This window comes from Lathamus discolor, unplaced genomic scaffold (assembly GCF_037157495.1).
Source record: "Lathamus discolor isolate bLatDis1 unplaced genomic scaffold, bLatDis1.hap1 Scaffold_311, whole genome shotgun sequence".
Taxonomy (NCBI): domain Eukaryota; kingdom Metazoa; phylum Chordata; class Aves; order Psittaciformes; family Psittacidae; genus Lathamus; species Lathamus discolor.
The window spans coordinates 466-25,569 of NW_027069340.1; the positions used below are offsets into that span (position 1 = coordinate 466).

A 25,104-nucleotide genomic window follows, 5' to 3' on the forward strand; every position below is an offset into this window, starting at 1 on the left:
CAAAATGGTCCATTAATCTAAACACCACTCAAGCCTTGCCTGGTTTTAATTTTGCTTCTTTTTTTCCTGAAACCATCAAGTGCCACAGATTTTGCTTAGAGTTCACCCCTTTTTGGCTAAACTGTTCCTGAGCATTGTATTTGCAGCAGAAGCCCTTGCACCAGCTCCTTGCTCACACAAAGCCAGGCCAGAGTAGCTGTTGGCATTCCTAAAAAGCCAAGTTCTTCCTTGCAAATCAGGCTATTCCAGCTTCTTATAGATTAGCTGGAGCCGATAAAGTTGACATTATGAATCACTCGCAGGTATTATCCTTTCCCTTGTCAGTTCTGGCCAAATCACAAGTGATCTGCAAAGATTTACAGAAATTTGGCTGCACTTTTTCCCTGCCTCCTGCCAGCTCTTCTTGCCAGTTTGACCATTTGCCTGGTAATCCTCTGATAAGTTGGCTTGGCAAAAAATTCATAAGAAAAATATTCCAAGCCAGACCCAGCATGGACTCTGCCCCTACCCAGACCAGACCCTTGGGTCTCAAGATCTATAAACCACACCTTACCATCACCCTTATGGCTCTTCCCAGCCCCATCCTTGACAAAACACCCTCCTCCAGATCAGCAGTGGCAGAAGGAACCCAGATGAGCACCTTCCAGATGTGCAACTTTTCATCAGCTCAGATAAGATGAGAGGAGCACTGTGCTCTTGCAAACAAGACAGTGGGCTCATCACAGGATGGAGGACACCACTGGAGGTAATGGAGTGATGCAAGGGGATCTGTTTAATTCCTCCCACCTTTGAGCATCCCCAGCATCCTCCTCCAGCTGTGATGAATACATAGGGAAGGATCCAGCCTTATTTTGTGGTTTCCAGGATGGCGTTTCAGTCCGGCAAAGATTTATGTCAAACAGTTAACAGGGGAATTAAGATATAGCACAGGCTATGAGCAACAGGCATGTATAGAGGAGACAGCTGTTAAAATTAGGATGTGACAATGATGTCATGCGAGCACTCACTGGATTACTTGCATTTATTTGGAAATACTTATGTCTTCTATTATGCAACATATAGATCAACATAATTCTGCTTTTCACTCTGACGGTGCGTCTCCTTCAAGCATCTTAGAGAGCATTACAAGCAATTAATCCTGCTGTGCCTCTGCGCAGCACTCAGCATTACATTTGCTTTGTGGGTATTGAGTATGTTTTAGATTGGAGATGGCTTAATTAATGTGATTGAATTTAACTCTTTCTGCACCAAAGCCCCAAGTTGCTGCTCTTCCTGAGCTGGTCTTGGAGTCCACAGAGGTGAACTGGTCCAGAAGTCTCTGGAGTGAGTTTTTCAAGGATACAAATCCATCCATCCATCCCCCAGGGATGGTGATTTTGACCTATTTTGGTGAAAAAAAGGGGAGATGATGAATGCTGGAGAGGGGAGCATGGCCTGTGTGAGTGTTGAGCAGAGTGAGTGCATTTAAACCCAATTTTTTGGTTACATCAGTCATGGAGGACCTGCAGGACCTGCAACAGCATCACCACAGCCCTTCCACCACCTTTGATAGATCCCTCAGCTACTCCAAAGCAGGCGAATTATATAAATAAAGCATTTGTTAGAGCAAAACCGACTTGTCAGCACTTGAAAACAAGTGACAGGTCAACTCCAGGAGCAGGGGCCAGACGTCTTGCCCAGGCTCAAAGAGGTGACAGCACACAGGCATGCACACACCTAGCTCCATATCCCTGGCTTGTGCTGCATGATGCAATGGTAGTCACATTACTAGCCCTATTTTCCATTTATAGGAGCTTGTCAGAAATGGCACTCCTCTCCCAGCAGATGTCGAAAAATTTGAGGGAATTCAGAGAGTGGCAGAGAAAAAAAAAAAAAAATTAAAGGAGATGGAGAGTTTGATTTTGGAGGGAAAAGAAATCAACAGAGCTATTTATAATTCTGCCTGCACAAGGGTAGGTAGGAAAGGGTATTTTTTTTTTAAGGGCTTTGACAGCTAAGCTAAGGGGAAGGGGCAAACCAGCCTCCAAAGGTTGTTCACAGGAACACTGTAGAGGGGCTGGATAAGAGGGTGTAGATCTTGAGTGATGAAATACCATCCATCATGAATGTCAGGGAAATAGTCGGTAATGGGTGAGTACAGGGAACAGTCACTTGTCCAGGTGAAAAACAATGCCTTGATAACAGAATCACAGAATCATTAGGGTTGGAAGGAACCTCCGGAGATCACCCAGCCCAACCCCTCTGCCAAGCTGTTTTAAGGGGTGGTGGAGGTGGTACTGATGGCAAGACCCCGCTCCTACCTCTGCTCTTGGTGACAAACCCCGCTTGTATTTACATTCAGCATTTTATGCAGAACATGGTGGTGGGGGTGGAAATCTTTGCTTTTTCATCCAAAACCAAATGGGTTTGGTTACAAGAAAAAAACCACCATCTTTAAATTCAGGTCTTCAGGCCCAGAGGCTACAGATATCTGCCAGGCTGAGGTCCCGACAGAGGGATGCATGATGAAGGGCACCAGCCTGCTTCAAGGTGATGCATCCCCAAGGAAACAAAGCAACCTGCCCCTATTTCCAAACCACCTGGGTGATTTGCAGACTGAGAAGCGGCTCATGAACATGTTGATGTAACATCACCTGTTCTCCAAGAAGCCCCAGCTACCAGCAGTGGCTCCTCCATCACAGGGCATCGGAGCAAAGGGGTTTCATGGGGGGACTTTGCGTTTCTCTATGCCTTGATCTGCAGAGGGAAGCTTCCTAATGTGGTCCTTGTCTCTCTGCCTTGCAGGACCTCTCACTCCAGGGCCAAGGCAGAGGCAGCTGTGACAGCGGCACAGAGAGCTCAGGAGGAAGCACGGATCGCCAGGATTACTGCCAAAGAGTTTTCACCTTCCTTCCAGCACAGGGAAAATGGTCAGTGCGTGTTGTCATGCCAGCCAGCCCCATGGATGTGGCTTTTGCCCCGTGACACTCTCTACCCTGCTTAGCCATGCAGAGACCCAAAACTCCCAGAAATGAGCCCTACATGGAGGCTCCATCTGTGCTTGCAGCTCCCAGTCCTCACTTGGACTCTTGGGGTAGGAAACTGCCCCAAAACACCAGTTTTCAAAGGTATTAACACAAGGCTTTCAATATTCAGCACTTCCACCCTGTGCAGTCCTGTGGTTACAGGGATCTCCTCTTTTCACACCAAATTTTTTTAATTCATAGTCTTTGACGATTGCACAGAAAAAACCCAGCAAGAGCTCTGAAAGCAAAATTCAAAGACAAATGATCCCAGAGGCAGTCACTGATTCTACCTCCATGGCTTTTATGGTTCCTGATTTCCCATGTATTGGTAGCTAATCCATCCCTTGAGCATGCAAATCAGTTGCGAAGGTGCTGGGGAAATGTGTGTTTGAGGTTTGCTTGATGGCTCTTCTTTCCGTCCATCATCTTCAACATTTCTTGCTGTTTTGTCTTAATTTTTGCTCATTGACAAGAAGCTCAGGCTCAGCAAAGGCTCAGGGAGGAGGAAGCCAAAGCAAAGCCATGGTCAGGCGGGGGTCTGCAGCCGGTGGGTATACGGGGTGGATTCACCCCACGAAGGCTGCGCCTATCTGGGAGCGAGAGGGGCTGCTGCGAGTGGGAGTGGAAAGCTCCAAGTCCTCCCAGCAATAATTCACATAGTAATTAATCTATGTGAATGGTTTTATTCAGAAGGTTTTCTGCACTGAACCCTCATTAGGAGGTGTCTATCATTATTTTCTCCCCCTTCCAGCTCTTTAACTGAAGATTACTCATTCGGTTTAACTGATCAAGGGCCTAGTGCTGCTGACTCATGTTGGTGCCATTTCCTGAGGCCGGGGAAAAGGGCCCATTGCATCTTTTGGGCCAGCCAGCCCATGCACAAGTCCTTAACTCACTGTGGAGGTTGCAGGGGGTGTCTAGGGGCATCCCATGGCTCAGCAGTAATGAGCCAGACAAGGTTTGAGGTCTGGCTCCAGCCAGGAACCTGCCTGAGATGGGGTGGGGGGGGGGTGGGGGGTGGGTGGAAAACCCTCCTCCAGGACATGGCCACATGCAGATGGGCATTTCAGGGGCTCAAACATCCCCCCAGCAGAAGATGCAGAGCTCCACACAGCTCTGCTCTCTGGAAGAAGGTGCAGCTCTGTTCAAACACCCCTCGGCATTTCTCCTCCTGCAGAGGTCCAATTTGTATATCGAGATCTGAGTGTTTTCGCAGGGCTGTGCAGTCCCAGGGGCTTCTTCAGCCCTGAGGTATTCCTCATCTCCATTTCCTCTTGCCAAGAGACTTTGCTGGTTTTAAATCACCTCTTGAAAAGATATTTTTAGGTAATATACTTTTTACTAGCTTCTAGACCGGGATATGGTGCTTGACTTGTGTTGGGGCTTGTGTTTCTGGTGCTTGTGTCTGGGTGGGTTGTGTGTGAGTGAAGGAGTTTCCACTTAGAGCACATTAAAAAACAAATACACCATCCAAGATGTGTTGGGAAACCTGGGAATGCCTGCAGACCAAGTCAGGCAGACAGATAATAGCTGTGAGAAGCTGCACCACCCCACAGACCCCATAACCTCAGGCTGGGAGGAGCTGCAGCAGGGATGGGGTGAGCTGACACCATGCTGCATGTCCTTGCAGGGGCTATACATGCCCACCATGCACAGCGCTGCAGGCACTGCCTGCCATCCCCTTTACACAGCAGCACAGGTGCTGGATGTGCCCACCTTACAAGGTTTTGTGGGTTCTGTGTGCCACTCACTTTAACAGCATCGCAGGGGATTTGATGCCCACCTCACCATCAGGCCCGCAGGCATCCTGGCCCATATCATCCTTGCAGCACAGCCCCTATTTAAACAGACACAGACTCCAGACCTGTGGGCACTGGCTCCAGCAACCCCAGACATGCCACAGCAGTGCTGCAAGGCTTTTACTTGCAAAAGCCAAGAATATCCCTGCTCAGTAACCTGCATCACCCTCCCCCTGTGGTTTTCCGTCTCTGCTGCAGGGATCTTCCACATACCCATCATGCTTGCTGTGGTTGTGCCTCCCTGGTCCTGGCTCTGCCGGATGACCCTGGTTGCAGCTGCCAGTGGGGTCAGCTGCTGCTGGTGGAGTGACTCCCCCAAGGTGACAACAGCATGTTGGTGGCAGAGGCAGGAGCTCAGCACTGATCCCCAATCCCATATGTGGGTCCTCAGGGGTATGTGCTTGGCTTTGATGATGACGTGGCCACGCGTGGCTGCCTCAGTCCTGCTGGAAATCCAGATTTGGTGCTCTGCATCCTCCTTCCCGCTCTCACAACCGTTCTTCCAGGAACATCACATGCTCCATGACTAATTTTAGCTCAGAAGAATTGTTGCACATCCTCGGGTGTCAAAAGCTGGCAAGATGGCACCATGCATCTGTTGAGTTCTTCTGCAAGGAAATGCCTGCATCCCTGTGGGGCTCTGGGGCTGGAGCAGCAGCCATGCCCCAGCATTGCTGCCCCTGCTCCTCCCCAAGCTACAGCCAGGGGCTGCAGAACTCAGGGGGAAGCAGAAGAGAACCTGTTCAGCTCACTGCAGGTCTGGGTGGGGAAGATTTAGGATGTGATGGTTCGCAATAACATGGTCCCTGGTGTGGGTCTCCAGGAGGATGCTGAAGCATCACTGGGCTTTCCTGCCTCTGTCATGGGGCTTGGCGGACCTGGGAAGATTAGTGAGAAGGCACAGGAGCAGTGGGTGCAGCGAGGCTGTGGCTGGTTGTGCTTTTGGAGATCAGCTTTGGGGTCATTGGAGCTGGAGGGAAGCTTTCAAGTCCCTGCAGCTCCAGCAAGAGCCCTGGAGAACTGAACTAGGGAAGATCAGTTAAAGCCTGAGACAAACAGGGACACCCTAAGTCTTGGGTGTGTCCGTTTTGGTAGCTGGCTTTACACCTTTCTCATATGAAACCATTTATTCCTTCCCTGCCTCAGTTTCCCATCTGTGATATTGGAGGGTGGCTGAAACAGGAATATCTGAAAAACAGCCAAAAAAAACAAGTCTGTATTTTTGCCGAGACAGTTGAACTCCAGACAGGGTGAACTCCACCTTTCTCCTTCATGACAATTTCCCACTAGTACAAGTATTGCTTGGGGGCCCCAGATAGATCTCAGGAGTTTCAGTCTCCCACAAACAGGAACACAGGGAACAAACTAAGACTGAAATATGAGTATTGTCCCAAAACACAAACTTTTCTGTAGAAAATAATAAGACAAAAGACAGTCATTAAGAGATAATTTCCCATCAAGAAATTGCTTCAGTGGGAAATTTCCAAGCAGCCTTGTTACTATTTACTTCCCGTATGAGTGCTTCCATGGGGACATCCATCCCCACACTCCCTGCATTCCCTGTATGTATCTAAATCACAGTGTGGTGGGACAAGGGGGCGGCTGCAGGCAAAGGCATGTACCAGCGGCAGCAGCAGCCCAAAAAGATGCGATAGAGAAAATTACTCAGCAGGACTGTAGAGAGTAGAACAGGAGCTTCTGAGCATTTACTTTTAAACCATGGTAAGAAATTGAGTTCTTTCCTTTTGATACTTATTTCTTGTTTAGCCATAGCAATTGCAATTAGATGCATTTCAGGGGCATTAGGCAGTTAATATATTTATCAAATTATTCACGTAATTTATCATGTCTTTAGATGGAACAACTATGCCTTGAGAGGGTAAAATGAGAATTAACACTATTAGCTTGTACCCCCTTGAAACACTTTAGTATTTGATCAATGATAAGTTGCAGCTTTTGTTAATTGTCCAGAGAAGCTACATGTTTTTTTGCCAGGTGGTCACCTTCAGCAGAAGACACTCTCTAAGTCCCTGTCCCCAGGGAGACATTGTCTGGGGTGTACTCTGGGCTCAAAGGGGATGAACTGTATTCAGCACAGTGAAATAAGGATGAGAGTGTATATTGTATTCACGTAGCCCTGAATGTGCTACCTTGTTCCTGCCTGAACACGTGAGGCATGGTTACCCGTGTGCTCTCCATCACATCCAGCAAAGAGAACTGTGTGGGAAAATGTCCGTGTCTGGGGCAGGAAAGCTGTTCAATATATGGTTTGGGGGGAGTGTTCTTAATGGGAGGCTTGCACATCTGCCCAGATGAGACCATCTTCCTGTGAAAACTTTGAGGTGAGATTCTTTACCTCTCAGCCACAAAGCCAATGCATTTCCTGTCCAGGGAGAGGTGTGAAGGCTGTGGGCTGTGGGGTGATCCCAGTAGCATCCAGAACACAAGAGCATGAGCCATGGGTTCATCTCAGATTTCCCTTTTCATGCTTGCGGACTGGGAACTGATGGAAAAAGGCGGTCTCCAAAAATCATCTTAACAAACACCCTTAGCAGGGTTAAAGTGACTGCATGCCATGTAGCTGTCTGTGCTGCCACAGCACAGGCTGCTTTCAAGTGGGTCTGCAAGCTGCCCATACCTGCAACCTGCCAAGGAAAGCAGGGCTGTAGGCAGAGCACAGGTAGGGCACAGGGCTCCCAGCAGCTCTGAATTGTAAGCAGCTTCCGCACCTTGCTGGGGCTGTGGTCCTTCACGCATGTCCCCAAGCAAGCAGGGTGCCTACCGGCAGCAGGGGTGTAGAGAACTGTTGGGGCTAAAGGAGCAGGTTTCTAAAGGTGGTTTCTAAAAGGCTTGGTAGCCCTTGGGTTAGCAGTGGTGGAGAATCACTACCATAGTGCAGAATGCTTCTGTCTTGACAATGCCAGCAGCTGATGCCAAACTATTTCCCATGCTGCAGAGCACCATGCTGCTCTGCAGATGCTGGGGGTGATATCAGGTTTGGTGCAAAACCAACAATGACTTTTCTCTCGGTCTAGTAGCAGAAGCTGTTTATTGTACTGCTGTTGTCCTGATCTTGCCCCATGGCTCCCCTGCCATCCAACACTCTCAGCCCTATTCTTTGACATGAAAAACCTGGTGGGTGCGCACAGAATAGAAATAATCCTGTTGCATTTCTCCCTCTCTCTTTTCACTTAATGACTACACAAAAAGGGCTCGAATGCCAGAGACCGAAGCACCAGAACTTGAGTGATGAAATTGAGGTCCTCTCCACCGGGACGCCTCTCCAACAAGAGAGCCCTGAGTTGTACCGCAAAGGGACTACCCCGTCTGACCTGACTCCAGATGACAGCCCACTGCAGAGCTTCCCTGCCAGTCCCTCCTCCACGCCACCCCTGGGTCCTTCCTGCGGGAACAAGAGCTCTCAGTTCTCCAGGCAGGTCTCAGTGGATGAAGAGAGGGGTGGGGAGATCCAGATGTTGCTGGAGGGACGTGGCGGGGATTACTTGCGACCCAACAGCTGGAGCGAAGAGAAGGTCAGTGGGACTCGTGGCATGAGAAGCGTGACACTGCGCAGCGGTCAGCTGGGATCAGCCTCCATCCCTGAAGAGTACAGAGGTCGGAGTGGAGGGCACAAACATTCGGCCTCCAACCACAAGCAAAGAGAGAGGTGGACAGATTCCCCAGCCACAATTTCATGGACTTCCCATCACAGGTCCCACAGCCACAGCTCAGGGAGCTCCAAACTGCTTGAGCTAGACGAGGAGAAGATGAGCAATTACGAGATGGAGATGAAGCCCCTCGTGAGGATGGATTCTTATATGCAAGAAATTCATACCCAAAAAAGACACTATAGCAAAGGGGGACCCTGCAGGAGCATGGCTGATGACCACCGTGGGGAAGACCGGGGCTACGGGGTTCAGAGACTGAGGGCTAAGTCCCAGAACAAAGAAAATTTAGGGCCAGCTTCCTCTGCCGAGCCCACGGTGCAGAAACTGGAAAACCTGAGATTTGGGGACAAAGCTGAACCTCGGCTATTAAGGTGGGACTTAACCTTCTCCCCTCCACAGAAATCTTTACCTGTTGCACTAGAATCTGAAGAAGACAACAGGGATGTGCTCAAATCCAGCACAGTAAGTAGGTGAAATTGCGTGTTGACATCTGTCTGAGAAGCTCAGTGCAGAGCTGTTGTGGTGGTGCAGTGGTGCAGAAAGGGAGGTTGCTCTGCCAGCAGAGCTGGCCTCCCAGTTATCCTGGGTTTGTGCCTTGAATCCCCACTCCTCCCTTCTCTATCCTGCATAATACCATGTGCTGGGAGGCTTTCTCTGCAGAATGTCTTGATGGGAGCATCAGGTTTTTCACTGGAGGAAGTGAGTAGCAAGTTTGAGTTTGTTTTGCAACCCAGCCCTGGGGCCAGCAATAAGAATACATGATTACTGGGATTTTGAGCATTCACGTGGTGGAAAAACTGCAGGAGTAGGAAACGTGTTGGTGATGCTGCTTTGAGGTTCAGTTATGGCAACAGAACTTCATGCTGGCCCAAGAGTGTGGCATGACCCTGTTGCAACATCAGTGCTTAAATCCTGGTAGCTGGGCACTGCATGAACTTACAGTTCCTCTTCTCCTCAGTTGCTCTTCTGCTATGTGATGGCACCAACTGCTGAAGCAGTGGCTTTGTTACCATGTTGTACCGGAGGCCTGACCCGGGTGGAGGAAGAAACCATGGTCACAGAGCAGGGGACGTTGCAAAGTGGTGTTCCTGAGTTGACCACTGCTCAGGTTTCTTGTACTGATCTGCATGATGCTCAGGGGTTTTGGTGTGTGGATGTGAGCCAGGAGCAGGTACAAGCCCCTCAATGGGGGGATGCAATGCAAAAGGGTCTTGGCAAACTGTAGACAAGAGGATGCAATTTGGGAAGGACACCTAGGAAGGGAAAGCAGTGGGCAAGTACAGAAAGGGTAGTGGGTTATTGGAGCCCTGCAGATCAGTGGTAGAGGATATTACAGCCATCTATCAACTATACTATCTACATCTGTACTATCTATATACTGTACTATCACTCTACTGTGAAGAGCACAAGCAAGGGCATAGCTTGTGGGGCTCTTCATTTCGGGAGTGACAAGGTCATGTTGGGTGTTACCAACTGGCTGCTGGAGGCTCAGGCTAGGGAAGAGGAGACAGCGATCTTCAAACACATAAAGCAGCTGCTTGCAAAGTGGAAGGGAACAATCCATTCTCAATGAACAGAATTAATGGGCTTGCATTCAAGCATTAGTGGTAGTGGTTACCCATTAGCCATTACTAGTGAGTTGAGGGCTACATTGCATGGGGAGGCTGTGGTGGCAGGGAGGGAGGAGGTGGTCTAAGACTTGGTTGGACATCTGTAGCTCAGATATAACTTGGTCAGAGCTAAACCTGCCTTGGGAAAAGGCTGAGATGTGTGATTTTCAGATCCTCTCCAGCCCTGATTTTTGATGATTCCTGGACTTACATTGAGAGCAGCGTCCTCACTTGTTCTCCCCATTGGTTTGTTATTGCTAGGGGAGGTTATGGAAGTCTGAGGGGAGCAGTGAGGAAGCCACCACCACTCCAAACTGCCCCTTGTTGAGTCAGTGAGGGATCACAGGAGGGATCCTGTGCTTCTGGATGTCCCAAAGCCCAGGCCAGACCTACACAAGCAAAAGGAAAAATCTGTAACTCTCAGGTGGTGGCACATCAGGCTCTGGCAGAAGAAAGGAACTAAATCTCCCTGTCAGAGCAGCAGAAGATGATGCTTGGTTGCTTGGGAGACAGGGATCATGAAACTGAAGTGACATTTGTCAGTCATGATGAAAGTTTGGGCTAGAAAGCATCATGGTCTGTAATGCGTGATCACCATTGCCATCCCTACAGCATCCCTGCTCCTCCAGCTGCTGGCAGAGCAAAGATGCAGACAAGGGATGAGAGAGAACAAGTGAGATAGAGGAGGGAGTGGGGACATCTGCAGCCTGTGAGCAGCCGGGACGCAGGAAGGACTAAACTACAGATCTGCCACAGTTTCCCTACCATGGCTGTGGATAAATCGCCCACACACACAGCCAGAGCCCTGTAGCTTTCCAGCTTCCTATTCATCTTGCAAGCTTCAGCGCAGGCTCAAAAGCACTCACACAGCATTAAAGAAGAGCTGAACACAGTGTGTTTGTTGGTGGACTGCACTGTAGGACACAGATTGCCAGTCCAGAAAAAAACATTGCTCCAAGAGAAGCCAGTCCAGAGCACACACCACTGAGCAAACCAGCAGGTGCTGAGGCCAGACCGGGCTGTCCTTCCCTGCTAGAGCAGATGCCTGTGAGAAATGACAGGCAGCATTAGGAGCCTGACAGGCTTTCAGAGGGGAAAAGCAGCAGCAGTAATTGCACAGACATCAGCCCTGTTGAAGTCTGTGGGACTCACAGATGGTCCAGCACCTCTTATAACGTGACCTCGTGTGGCGGCAGGGAACTGGGAAAGACAAGGGTCCCAAAGGAGGGATGAAACCGCCATTTCTCCTTGCTGAGAGCCACACATTCCTCAGGGAGATCACTGGCATGAGCAGTCCTGCTGTCTCTCCCCAGGCAGACCCCAGCCTGCACACTGGAGCCATCACACATAAACCTCCTACCCGGGGAGGAGGGCTTGAGCTGGAGGTAAATAGCCACTAATGCAACATAACATTAGTGTTTCTTTCAAGTGAATCCCAGGCACTAACAAAGGGGCACAACCTGCATGAAAAAGCACACAGAAAAGCCATTAGGATGCACATCATGCTTTTAAAGTGCTGTAGCTGTAAAGCAGCATGTTCAGTTTTCTCACATTCATAACTGAGGGTGGAACAGATGGTGAAGGTTTAGGAGGAAGCTAATATAATACAGAGAAAGGTATAATATGTGGATTTAAATAACCTACAATGCCAGCAACAATTTGTTCTAGCAAGAGTTGTACTGTGCTAGCAGGGTTTTGTTCCAGTGGTCTGGCAGTGAGGGGTGGTTGGACAGGAGTAGGGGATGGAGGTGTAGGAGAGGAATGGGAGGTGCAGTGATTTGTGTTCCAACCTCTTGCCCAATGGCATAACCTTGCCTGTACCCAGCAGGACCTCAAAGCTTTTCATACTCCGGTGAGCATAGTGAGTCCCTGAGAAAGAGGAGGGGAAGGCTAAGGGGAAAGATTCATACCACAGGTCCCACATCCACCTCTCTTGTTGCACACTCAGTGACACAGGGCACTCAGATGCTTAGTCCTGCCGAAAAACCCCACTGCAACCTCACGCTCCAGGTCTTAAGGCTCCCCAACTTCCCCAAATCCCTGTTTCTCATGCTATTCTGAGATACCCCTCCTCTTTGGACTGCCAGCAGCTTGCCTCCAGCCCGCAGCTCGGCTCCAGCCTGCAGCTCCAGGGAAGGTCTGGCTGTGTGCATGCATGTGCGTGCACATGTGTGTGCCCACGCTGTTTCAGCTTGCATAATAGCCTGCTTCCCTGTGATCCACAGCACTGCCATCTGTGAAGCTATTCCCTGGAAAGGGCATTTCTCATCTCCAAGACAGCTGGGCTCTTTCAGAAAGGTGCTGCCAATGAACGGGAAGGATGCTTTTAGCTGAGTAGGGCTATTTTTGCCCTACCTGGAGTATCACTGCACAGAGCTGAGGTCAACCTCACAGCTTAAGCTTGTTTTAAAAATAATATGCCAAAACACATCACTACACATGTCATCAGTGAGGCTGGTGGGCTGGCTCTGTGTTGGAGTGCCAACTCCTGCTCTGAGAGCAAGCACACCTCTGGCAGGGCTCATGGGAGTGGGGTGGGGATGCAGGTCTTGCAAAAATGCAGTCTTAAAATTATCACTGGTCTTGATTTCTATCTTAGAAACAAGGCTGGATGGGCTGTAGAGTCCCTTGGAGTCCAACCTCTTGCAGTGTGTGCCCCAGTGGGGATGCAGACCTCTGTAGAGGAGTCAGACATATAGATTGCTATATGAGCTATGGGAACATTGTTCTTAGTCATTTTTCACCAGTCCCATAAAAAGATGCTTCCAGAACCCCCCTTCATTGGGGTTGCACATCAGTAATTGAAAATTGAGGTCATTTCGTGAGGCCAGCACTCAATAACATTGATGAAATTCTGCACTGGAGTTAGCTGTCAGGGGACTTAGGGGTTTCAGGGTCATCAAGCTCACACTACAGTCATACAAGTGCTTTAAAATTACATTTAAAGCCGCCTGATCTTTCTGTGTCTCTGTGTGCACTGACCCCTGCATGCATAAAACAAGCCCACATCAATTGTCACTGTTTGGGCAGATGAAAATGGAAACTGACGCGCCAGGAAGTGTTGGTGCTGTTGGATTTAGGGACTTTATGGGAACATCACCATCCTCTCTGGTCTTAAAGGCCCACGAGGTGCAAAGCTCAAGCCTGTGCCTGAATGCTTCAGAGGTTCCTAGAGCCTTTGAGAAGATCTAAAATGGGAAAGGAAAAAAGGAATTGCTGAGACACTGGAAAAGGAAAGAGGCTTTCTAAAATGCCAGCAACCCTTTTATCCGTCAGCACAAAACACGTCACATTTTTAGGGTTGGGGAAAAAAATCCAGAAGAATACATCTCCATTTCCACAGGTGCTGAACATCTGCAGCTTTTAAAAGGGAAACGAAGTGCTTTAGGTACAGAGGTCCTCAACGTGTTTGCAAGAAGGGCCAGTGTTCAGGCACGAACGGAGCCTGATTAATCCGCTGTCCTCATTTAGCAGTAGCAAACATGGACATTTAGATGAAGACTTCTAGGGACATGTTATGGCCTCACTAAAGGCACCCTGGAGATGTGAGTAGGCTTGAGACTTGGCCCTTTAAAATCACCCTGTCTCATATAATTGAGAAAGCCAATTGGCAGTAGCCAAAAAACCGCACCACAGCCACCCCTGACATGGTCTTCCATTGTCACATGCTGTCGGATAAAATCTCCATGGTCTCGGCCTTTTGCCAACGGTACTGCCTCTTACTGAAAACAAACCAGGGCAAACAGTTGCAGCAAATGGGGCCTCAGAGAGACCCTCTTGCCACCTCCAGGTACCCGCTGGGGAGGCAAGGAGGGATTCCAGCAGCTGCAGCATCTTCCTTGCTTGCTTACTGCGCGAGGGGCATATTTTCCATCAATATATTCCGAGAAGGTTCTGCTATCACTGGGGAGAGTGAGGAGGAGGCAGCCAACCTGCAGCCAGTACAGCCTCTGCTGGAGCACACCGTGCAAACAGAGCTGGGCCAAGGGAGGGTACCAGGGCTGCATCCTCAGCCTGGGCTTTGGTGGAGCAAGGTGGGGGAGATGGGGCATGGCACTTGCCCCAAAAATGGCACGTCACTTGCCTCAAAAATGGCACCGCCTTGCTGATATGGGTGATGGATGCTTCCTTATCCAGCAGCTATGGGATTATTCTTGAAGGGTCTGACCTCGAGGTGGAATGTTTTCTTCAGAAAAGTTAGTTAACCCTAAAGAGTATTGTCGCCATTTAAGCCTAGCCGGCAACCCAGAACCATGCAGCCACTCACTCACTCCCCCCCCCCTTCCTCCCCCTGCTCCTGGAGGGATGGGGAGGAGAATCGAAAGAATGTAACTCCCATGGGTTGAGATAAGAACAGTCCAGTAACTAAGGTATAACACAAAACCACTACCGCTACCACCAATAATAATAATGATAAGGGAAATAACAAGGGAAGAGAATACAGCCACTCACCACCCGCCGACCGATACCCAGCCCGACCCGAGCAGTGATCTAGCCCTTCCGGGTAACTGCCCCTGGTTTATATACTGGCCATGACGTGCTGTGGTATGGAATACCTCTTTGGCTAGTTTGGCTCAGGTGTCCTGTGTCTGCTTCCTCCCAGCTTCCCCTCCTCACTGGCAGAGCGTGAGACTCAGAAAGTCCTTGGTCAGAGTAAACATTACTGAGCACCAACTAAAAACATTGGTGTTATCAGCGCTGTTCCCAGGCTGAAAGTCAAAACCACAGCACTGCACCAGCTACTAAGAAGGATAAAAATGACTGGTACTGCTGAACCCAGGACGAGTATAAAATGAGATAAAAGAACCAGCTGGCTGTTCCCTCTATCCTGAACGGGCACCCACTGTTTGAATTGTGAAGCTTCACCTGCATCTCAGACCAGGCTCGATGCCATGCACAGGGATTCTCCATCTATCTGCCTTTGGACCAGTCTGCTGGGAAAGGGGCCTGAGGATGTTTTTGTGGTTAGCCTCCTTGGGACTAAACCTTTTGCCTTATCTCTGTGGTCCTCTTGCCTCTTTTTAAAATTATGGAATCATATAATCACAGAATGGTTTGGGTTGGAAAGGACCTTAAGGTCATTTAGTTCCAACCCCTCTGCCATGGGCAGGGACGCCTCACACTAGACCAGGTTGCTCCAGGCCCCGTCCAACCTGGCCTTGAAAACTGCCAGGGATGGGGCAGCTACAGTTTCCTTGGGCAAAAATAATTGGAAACTGTTCTTCCTCTAATCTCTTTCATGTACAGTCATCACAGGCATTACCAGTAACAACATGAGGTAAATTATGTTCAGAGAGAAACGTGATGTTTAACTTGACAGGGTCCTTTTAAAACCCTTTTACTCTCAGGAATCCTTTGATGTATGGCCTATGGCCATACCACCCTGGGAACACCTGATCTCGTCTAATCTCAGAAGTAAAGCAGGGTTCAGTTAGTACTTGGATGGGAGACCGCCTGGGAATCCCGGATGCTGTAGTCTTTTTTTTTTTTTTTTTTTTTATTTCAAACATAAACAGGGGAAGTTTAGGTTAGATATAAGGAAGAAGTTCTTTACCGTGAGGGTGGTGAGGCACTGGAATGGGTTGTGAGTTCTCCATCCCTGGCAGCGTTCAAGGCCAGGTTGGATGGGGCTTGGGTGACATGGTTTAGTGTGTGGTGTCCCTGCCCATGGCAGGGGGGTTGGAACTAGATGATGACCTTAAGGTCCTTTCCAACCCTAACTATTCTATGATTCCATGATGTACCTGAAGAGAGCACCTCGCTGACTTTGCTCCTGTCATCCTGGATTGATTTTAGGGTTTTGAGCCCAACTCCACATCTTCTAGCTTTGGAGAAGTTGAGGTTGAACGTGAGCTTTTGACTGCAGGAGAACCAAAAACCTTAAAAACACACGTACATGTACAGCTCCAGACATAGAGCTTGCTCCTGGCCACGCAGGCACCTGTAACGTGAGGACTGAACCAGGGGTGATAAAACAATTCATTGAGAGACCCCAGCTTGGGATAAACACTCACGTTTACTTTAGCCACTTCTTTTCTACAGATTTTTCTGTGCCTCAATAGCACACTGGTATCAAGTGCCATTCCTCTTACACGGGCACATTCAGCATCTTCTGGGCTCCCTTCCTCGAGTCACAGGAGATGCTGCAATATGCTGGAGAAAGCAAAGTGAATCCCTTATGTTTCTTTTGCTAAATGCTCTTTAACTGTTTCACAGCAGCCTGTTCCTGCCAATTGTGACAAATCAGCACAACTGTCACAGAGCTGCTAAGTTTTCAGCACTTTCTGCAGTGCTGAGGCTGGAAAACAATGCATATATATTTTTTGCTGATCCAAGTCCTTAGTAATTACACTTAAAGGATCCCAGAGGGATTCCTAGGTAACCTGCGCTATGGTTTCCATGGCAGAGAGGCAGAGCTTGTACCCTGCGATAACAGATAATGAATGCTTAAATTAATTATGCTGCAATTGTATTTTTAAACCAGCTGCCCTTTGTATTCCCAGTAAGACTTGAGTCTTACTGCTTTAACGCAACAGTTAAAGCATTCTTACTTCTTTAACACAACAGTTAAAGGATAAAAACAAACAATACAGAGGGGCAGGAATGGTGGTGCTCAGCTGCAACCACCATTGGAGCTGCAGAGTGCCAAAAACCACAGACTGGAAGAAACCTTCACTCATTGCTTTTACAGCTCCGATTGCTGTTATTACCTCTGTGCCATAACAAGGGTTTATTTACATTTTTGTGCTTAGGGTTTGGGTCTATGTTCCAACTCTCTTCCAACTTTGGAGGAAAACTTGAAAGTCCTTGAAGGCTATCCCTGCTGATACAAACGTATCCTTTCAGCTACCTGATACTGGTATATCATCACTGGGCCCATCCTTGGCAGATGTTTTTCTCCTCCTATGAAGGACTCCAGGGATCTTTTATAAAAAATAAAATGAAAAAATCCCAGCCCCAGAGTTGCCTCATTTTGCTGATGAAATTCGCTATCATCCGGTATGCTGGATGATGCTTCAGCACACCAGAACTTGATTTAATTTTTCCTTTCCTGGAGCCAGGCTGGTAACCATTCTGAGGGGAATTCATCTCACAGCACTTGGCCTACAGACAGCCTAGATGGTTAGCACAGACTAGATGTCTAACATTTAGACAGCTGAAATTGTGTGAGAGGACGCTGCCAACTGGCATCTGTTTCCCAGTGAAGCGGGTTCTGGACTTGAGGACACAGTGCTGGAAGGTAGCACGGTGTTCCGCAGTGGAGCCCTGTCTCCCGAATGACAGGCAGGGTGTTTTAAACAAATCTCTGCAGTTCCTGACGGCCTGCTTTAGCACTACTATTTCAGGGCTAAAAAGAGATAAAAAAGCAAAGATTTGCAGGCTGCTTGTTGTCTTTGACACACAAACACCAGGCTCAGAAGATCAGCTTGACCTCTGTCTTTCTAGCACCCCAGAACCTGAGATACCGCAGGGCTTGGGGCTTTCTTTGGGCTTCTCTAAGTCTCAAGGAGGCCAAAGATGAGATAAAGCACCACTGAACTACTAAAGTGGCGTGCAAAATTGCAAATCAACGGCTATGGCTCTTCTCGCTACATGTGGATGGCTCACGTTATAGAGCTAGCATGTGGCATGATGAGTTGTAAAAGCTGCTAGTTCTAAAATACTGTCTGTAACTGCAGTAAAAGGGAGTTCACTGACCTATTGCCAGGCTGTGCTCAGCAAAATATCTCTTCTGAAGCGTAAACCCAGAAGTGATTCATCTTCTGCCTGGGTACTGAGCAGGAATCGCTTCTTAGAAACAGATGACACATATCCCAGGAAATTCTTGCCATCAAAGGGGAGAAGGGCAAGTGTTTCCTCTGGGCAGAGGTTCAGGCACAAAGACTTTACAAGTTAGAAATAAGCCAGCCATAAGCATTTAGAAGTGCAGCAAGATTCATAATTGGAGCTAAAATGGAAGCTTCAAAGTCACAAAGCTGCTTATCCACCAGCTGCCACAGGCAAGACTCCAGCCCCTGCCAAGATATGCTGGGGGGAGCAGCTGTACCTGCAATTGCTGAGTGGAGAGTCCTTGTTGGAGTTAGTGCAGGGAAGAGGGGGTTAAAAAGAGTTAACTAAAAATGAAGCAGAATGTGTAGGTTGTCAGACAGCTGGATTTGAGCTATTCAGTTTGCAGAGACCCCTCCCCTCCCTGGTCGTCCTATTTCTGGGTTGCTTTTTTTGGCAAATATGGAAGACCCCACATATGCAGTGGCAAAACAAGCATTTTCTCCTGCCCCTGCATTGAACAGGGGGTGTGAGATGTAAATAGGTGCTGGCTGAATCAGGGAGCTGAGCAAAACATCTGTCCACAGGAATCCAGTTGCTGCTGATGCAGGCAGGTATGTGTGTGTTGACTTCCCCCATTTTGCTAGATGAGGGCACAACTTCGATGCACTGGTGTATAAACGAAGGACATGCTCCCTCCCTGGACACCATCTCATCATCATCCTCTGAACACAAGTACCAAAGGTTTGTGAACTCGATCAGCCCAACAGATTCATCCCAAAGTGTCCGTGTCTGTGAGGGCAAAGCTCAAACACCAGGGAATTACTAGGCAGCCAGTCCTGCTCTATGCCTTTTGTTAGCCTCCAGATTATCTGGGGGGCTGGTATACAACTTCCTTCATGGCGTTGAAGCAATCCAGTGGCCTGAGCAGAGCAGGGGCAGAAATGGTCTCTACTGCTTTGGCAGGGGACATCAGACGACGAGCGGGTCAAGGCTAATGCCATCACGAGGGAGAGCAGTTAAGTACTCCCCTGGCTGCAAGGTGGAGGGAACCAAATGCATTTTGTGCCTCTGTGGTGCCCTGCCAACAGAAACAATGACAATGATAATCACTTGCAATCTGCTATTATATTAACAAGAGCTCAAAAATCATAAAACCCAATAATCTTCTGAAACTAGGCTAATATCCCCCCCCCCCCCCCCCCTTGTAAATAACACACTGCATCGCAGTGCTTGGCAGTGGCAAGGCTGGGAGGGAGGGAAGGTTCTGGTTTTGAAAGGTTTGGTGTGGTGCAGGCAGAGGGATTGTCTGGATACCTGCCTGCCAGGAGAGGCTCTCTGCAATCCCTCCATTTGGTTGTCTTCCTTTGACCCTGTTGCTAAGCTACAAATATGCCTTTCCAGCAAGCTCCAGCATCCTCACTCCCACCCACTCCCAAATGCAAACTGAATCAGCCTGCTCAGAAAAGAAACCATCTCTGGCTATAAAGGAGCTTTTTTCCTTCCCCCCCCCCTCCCCCCCCAGTATCTCTACGGAGTGGTACTTGGTTAGAAAGGGCGTCCACCCTGCCCCATGCCAACCCAACAGCCACAGGAACTTTGTTAGGACAGGAGCATGGAGAAAAGCATTTATACCATACCAGGTGATGAAACCTGGCACAGCTCTGTTGCAGCACGAACAGATGAGGATACTAGATACTCTGAGAAATATCTACCACCTCACCTGCACAGGCGCTTGCTCACCATGATGCAAACCATGTTAACACTTTAGGACAGCAAATGTTTTATGGCAGGGACAAGGGGGCAGGGTGGATGTTTTTCTGACCAGTGTTCTGCAGAACGATGCATTGGAGGGTTGTCTGCAGTGGTCTTTTCTGTCAGTCCTGGGTCCAACAGTCATACTCATCATGCCCAAAACAAGTTGTCAGGGCTGCCTTTAGGCTCAGTGGAAGGTAACATGCTCCTGGGGATCGCTTCAAGCCGGCCTATGGTGGGCGTCTGACATGGGCCAGCTGTGGTGTAGGTTGCTGCAAAGGTTTCCACATAGTCCTCAGGAGCTTAATTTGGTCCATATAAACCTCAGGAAAGTTTATTAGAGCTTTCCCAAAATGTGGCTTAACATAGACCATCGTATGCCAGCCTGACTTTTGCCATTATCAGGATACCTGTACAAGCAATCATGTTTACTGGGAAATGTCCTTGGAGACTCCTCCAAACCATCCCCAAACAACTGTATGATCCAATATAATAGTTTATTTTCTTTTTCATTGGCCACCAACTGATTTCAGCTATTCTTTTAAGTCCAGATTTCTGATCTGCATAACATGGGGGCGCCCGTAAGCAACTGCTGTCTTAATCAATGGATTCAGTGAGTCTACATCCAGGTGTTTGCTTGGCAGATGTTGGGTCTGGAGCTCACATTAGGACTTAGATGCCATTTGTGCTAATGTATGACAGTAAACAGAGTCTGCCCCCAGACTTGCAGGTATACACGTCTGTTGAGGCAAATGGATGGAAAGTAATTGTTGAAGTGGCTCAGAAAAGCAGGAGTCCAGCAGCTTTGCTGTCACTCAGGGATAAGAGGGACAGAGTTGCCAGGGACGCTTCAGGCCCCAAGAATGCCTTGGGCTATGGGTCAGTGTGGGGAGGGAGCAAAGGGGCTTCTGGCAGAGCCTGGATCCTTTCTGGTGAACCAGGATAGGGATTTTGTCTGCCTTTGCAGAAATGGAGGCTGCCTTAGGAGGATGCTTTGCTTGGATGAAAGAGCTAGGAGCAACCTATTTATTGTCCCAGGGACAGGGGCAATGGATCTGGGTTTAGTCCCTGCTTCCACTATTTGCCCAACTCCAAGGGGGAGATCTTTATTCACACCTTCCTCATGGAAAAATTCAGCAAAGGTTCCAAGCACTGTGGAATCATTTGCTTGAGGGTGTAAATGGGCCATTTAGGGTCTGCCTGCCCTGCAGTATCCTTGGCCCAGCACAGCTCCCAACCCTGCTCCAAGGCAGCCTTAGACAGACTTTCAACACACCTTCTAACTCCTCTCCTTCTCTTTCTCTTCCAGGGCTCAGCTCCCATCCTGGTAGCCATGGTGATATTACTAAATATTGGAGTCGCCATTTTGTTTATTAACTTTTTCATCTAATTCAAGACTGCCTTGTTTGCAAAAATGAGTTACATGTATGAATGGGGGGAAAAAAACCCAAACAACAAGAAAAAGGGAAAAAACATAAGTCGAACTGTCCTACAACAATTTCCAAGTCTTTTCACAGAAGAACAACAAACGATCGAGTCTCACTCACAGTTTGCCTTTTTTCCTGGGTAATGTTTTTTGGATTTTAGCCAAAATTCTTTGCTTGTATAACACTATGCTGTGTGGCATGGCAAAATGCTATCAACACTCTGCTCCCCCAACATGGGAAAGGATGAGAAGGAATCTCAACAAAATAAAACCTCATTTCCCTTCCCCTCACCCTGTAAAAATATATTTGGAACAACAACAATGAAACCCAAAGTAGAGACTAGATGAGGGGACCATGGGGAGATTTTGTTTGATGTACGGGTCCTGGGATACTCCAGGTTGAGCTTCCCAGGGAAATCCACAGCAGCTTTAATGATAAATGGGAGAGAAAAGTAAAATCAGGCTTTTCTTCCTTCTCCCGTCGCAAATGGAGAAGCATTGCTGTAAGGAGGAAAAACACAGGGAAGGCATGAACACTGCCTGGTTGCGAAAAATGGGAGAAAGGCAACAGGCCCTATTTTGTTACTTGTTTTTTATTTTTAAAACAAAGCAGCAATTGGTGCTTAGCTAAATTTCTTGGGGTGAAGGAGGGGGTGGGGTGGGGAATAGGGAACACAAGGTGTAAGCAGCAGCCCCACTACCCTCCTGCCTTCACTCCTCCTCCCCAGGCCGCTCCCCGCTGTGGCAGGGCTGGAAAACCACCCACTGCTACTTTCAATTCACAGCAAATTTCTCATGGATAAAAATATCTACCTGGATTCCCCCCCAAAAAACGTGGAGGCACCTTCAGCAACACAAATTGAATAGCTGCTGGTCATTGTGCCATGCTCACCGCCACGTGAGCATCCCATCCCAAACACATGCGTGAACAGAGATGCCGGGGAGCAGACTGGTGGGGAGGGACTGGGGAGAGGGGGCTCTATTCTGATTCGCTTTGGATAACAATAAAACACAATAAAGCAAAAATAAGGTAAAACTGTTCTTCAAAGGCATCTGGAGAGGAGCACTGGAGCGTGTCCCAAAGAGGGTGAGGGTTGTTGGGTTTGTCTCTTACATCTTGCTGTGGACTGTTTCAGACATCATGTTTGGGCTCTGAGCATGTAGTATTTTGCACTTTGTAACGGAGGATGTATATTCCAGCTTCCAAAGTGTCCCCATAAAAAACAAACAAACAAACAAACAAAAAACACCAAAAAAAAACAAAAAAAAAAAAAAAAGGAAAGAAAAACAGGAAAAAAGCAGGAAACATCAGAGAGAGAGAGAGGGAGAGAAAACAGGAAAAAAAAGGTATAAAAAAGATTAAAAAAAAAAAAACCAAAAACCCTAAATATCATTAGCAATGGCAGCCTCTAAGGATGTATTTTTCTTTTCTTTTTTTCTATGTCTCTTAATTTGTTTGTTTATACCATCTTTGTAATATGCCTGCCTTGATTTTCTCCCCTCCCCTGTCCCCAATGATAATATGAATACTCATCCCTGTTCTGAGCTGTCACGGTCCCCATCACACGAGTGCATTCTTAGCTCAATTGCTTGGAAGCGGCCTACAGCCCCTCGCTTCTCAAAAATTACTGTACTGGTTCCTCGTCTTTTCCTACCATGGAGATTGTCTTTGCCAGTGATCCACCACCACCAGGTACAGTTCAAATGGCTTCATTTGGGATTTGGTACATGCAGGGACCAAATTCCACCCTCAGTTCAACCAATTGCACTGTTCAGCAGAAGGGGTGTGAGCATGGCAGCAACCCAAGGGTGGGATGAATCCCTTCCACAGGTATATTTGGAGGGAGGAAGGAGGAAACAAATCCTCCTCGACATTACACATACAGAATTGTTTGGTAGAGCCCTGACTTGCGGACTCAGCTTTGCTTCGCTTCTGTTTTAGCTGTTTCTCTGCTACCTTTTCAGCAGATTTCTTATAACACTGCACTGGATTGCTATATTTTTAACCAGAAATAAACTAAGGATTAGAGCATGTTCTAGTTAAATTCAGTTCTTTTCCTTACATGGTCTTATTCCCTCCTGTCGCAGTTTCTCTTCCTCTTTTTCTTCCTTTCCCTTCTCAGGCAGAAGGGCTACAGGTAGACAGGGTAAATGAGAAATTAAGGCAGTGAGACCCCGTGCAACTTTTATTTCATTTTCCACAGTAACTGTCCATCATCTTCATACGTTTTATGTTTTGTTTAGTTTGTTTTGTGGGGTTTTTTTTTCTCCTTTTAGGTCCTTAGTCATCTTTTTTACTCCTGAGTGGTTGCTGCATACTTGAACCAAATAACAATGTTGTTTGCAGCCCTAGGAACTCATCTGTGTGTTTTGTAACTCTTTGTAAAGACTGTCAAGGACTTTGTTTTTGTACATTCAGGTGCATGACAAAAAGGTCCCACCAGAAGCAGGTTAAACAGCTACATACAAACACAGTACAATATCTATCTATATATATATATAAAACATCAAAAAATTGCTTCTTGGTATCAATCAAATAAAAATACTAGTGATTTCAGGACTAGCTTTTTCACACTGCTGACTGATTCCTGCTCTTGCTCATGTACCAGCAGTTCTGTACAAACACAAATGCAACTCCGATTTTTCATCACTTTGTTCCACGGAATAAAACTCAATGGAGCTGAGGTTTGTTCAACATGAGACATAGACAAAAATTACGTTGTGGTTTAAGCGCAACTGGTAACTCAGAATCACAGAGCCGCTCGCTTACTCGCCCCCTTATTCCCCACCACTCCCGGAGGGATGGGGAGGAGAATCAAAAGAATGCAAATCCCATGGGTTGAGATAAGAACAGTCCAGTAACTAAGGTATAAAATAAGACTACTACTACTACCACTAAGAACAGTAACGATAAGGTAAATAACAAGGGGAGAGAACATGAAACTAAAAAGAGAAAGTAAAAAAAGAAAATAATAAGCACAAGTGATACACAATACAATTGCTCACCACCCACTGACCGACACCCAGCCCAACCCAAGCAGCGATCCGGGCCTTCCAGGTAACTCCCCCAAGTTTATTTATTGGGCATAACATGCTGTGGTATGGAATACCCCTTTGGCTAGTTTCAGTCAGGTGTCCCGTCTCAGCTTCCTCTCAGCTTCCTGTGCCCCTCCTCACTGGCAGAGCATGAGGGGGTAAGCATTACTTAGCAACAACTAAAACATTGGTGTGTTGCCAGCATTGTTCTCAGACTAGAGTCAAAACCACAGCGCTGCACCAGCTACTAAGGAGAAAAATAACTGTTACAGCAGAAACCAGGACAATATCCACCCCTTATACCATACCATTCATGCCATGCTCAGATCCCACATTTTTCAATATACCATTGCTTTTTGTCTCATACATATATATATATACACACACAAAGACAAACAGACATATATCATTCCTTAGTCCATGGACCAATCCTGATAAAGCTGCTGAATTCATTCAGTCCGTGATAACAGACTCCATCTCTTGGAGCAGTCTTTTAGGGCAGGAGAGACGGTGTGTAGTGTTGGATTGTTGCCTGCTGACAAAACTGCTGAACTTGTTTCATCACTGCTGAGGACATATGGTTGCAATGTTCATTCTTTGCTGGGGTGATGATCAGAGGGAAGTCAGGGTGAGTCGATGGTGACTTGTGGACAGTTCTGGGAGACTCCAGCTGCTGCTGCCGCCGGCTTTTCCCATGACTTAATTCTCCGATGATGATCACGACAGCACATATCTTCTTTTCAAATCTCAGAGTGGTGGAGATGGAGATCTAGCTGATAGGCTATAGAAGTGTTATATAGCAGGCAACAGCATATAATTGAGTTCATTGGCTGTTTTCCCCCAAAATTAAACCCCCTTGAGGTACACATCAGACTTTCCCATCTTCCTGCATTACCCACCAAGTATATCTGGGTCCCTGAGCAAAAGCAATACCACAAGTGGGTTTGCCTTTACCTGAAGCAGGAATAACCCAGACTGTCTTCCCCAGCAAATTCTGTATGTGCACCACAGGATCTTTATCCCCCTCTACAGCAAGTA

The 25,104-nt window shown here is 47.7% G+C and overlaps 1 protein-coding gene and 1 pseudogene across 1 annotated transcript; both read left to right on the forward strand.

Moving 5' to 3' along the window:
* Positions 1–2,504: 2,504 nt before the first annotated feature.
* LOC136006585 (junctophilin-3-like) lies at positions 2,505–21,321 on the forward strand. The gene is made up of 4 exons (XM_065664591.1): positions 2,505–2,623; positions 2,785–2,909; positions 8,015–8,934; positions 20,914–21,321. Exons 1-4 carry the CDS (start codon positions 2,505–2,507, stop codon positions 20,992–20,994), a joined length of 1,245 nt encoding a protein of 414 aa, XP_065520663.1. The 3' UTR covers positions 20,995–21,321.
* LOC136006586 (5S ribosomal RNA) lies at positions 15,448–15,561 on the forward strand (annotated as a pseudogene).
* Positions 21,322–25,104: the final 3,783 nt, after the last annotated feature.

Coding starts and splice junctions, on each gene's coding strand:
- LOC136006585 (XM_065664591.1), top strand. CDS start 2,505: ATGAAGGGCACCAGCCTGCTTCAAGGTGATGCATCCCCAAGGAAACAA. Junction 2,624..2,784: donor CGGCTCATGAACATGTTGAT/GTAACATCACCT, acceptor TCTGCCTTGCAG/GACCTCTCACTCCAGGGCCA. Junction 2,910..8,014: donor CTTCCAGCACAGGGAAAATG/GTCAGTGCGTGT, acceptor CTACACAAAAAG/GGCTCGAATGCCAGAGACCG.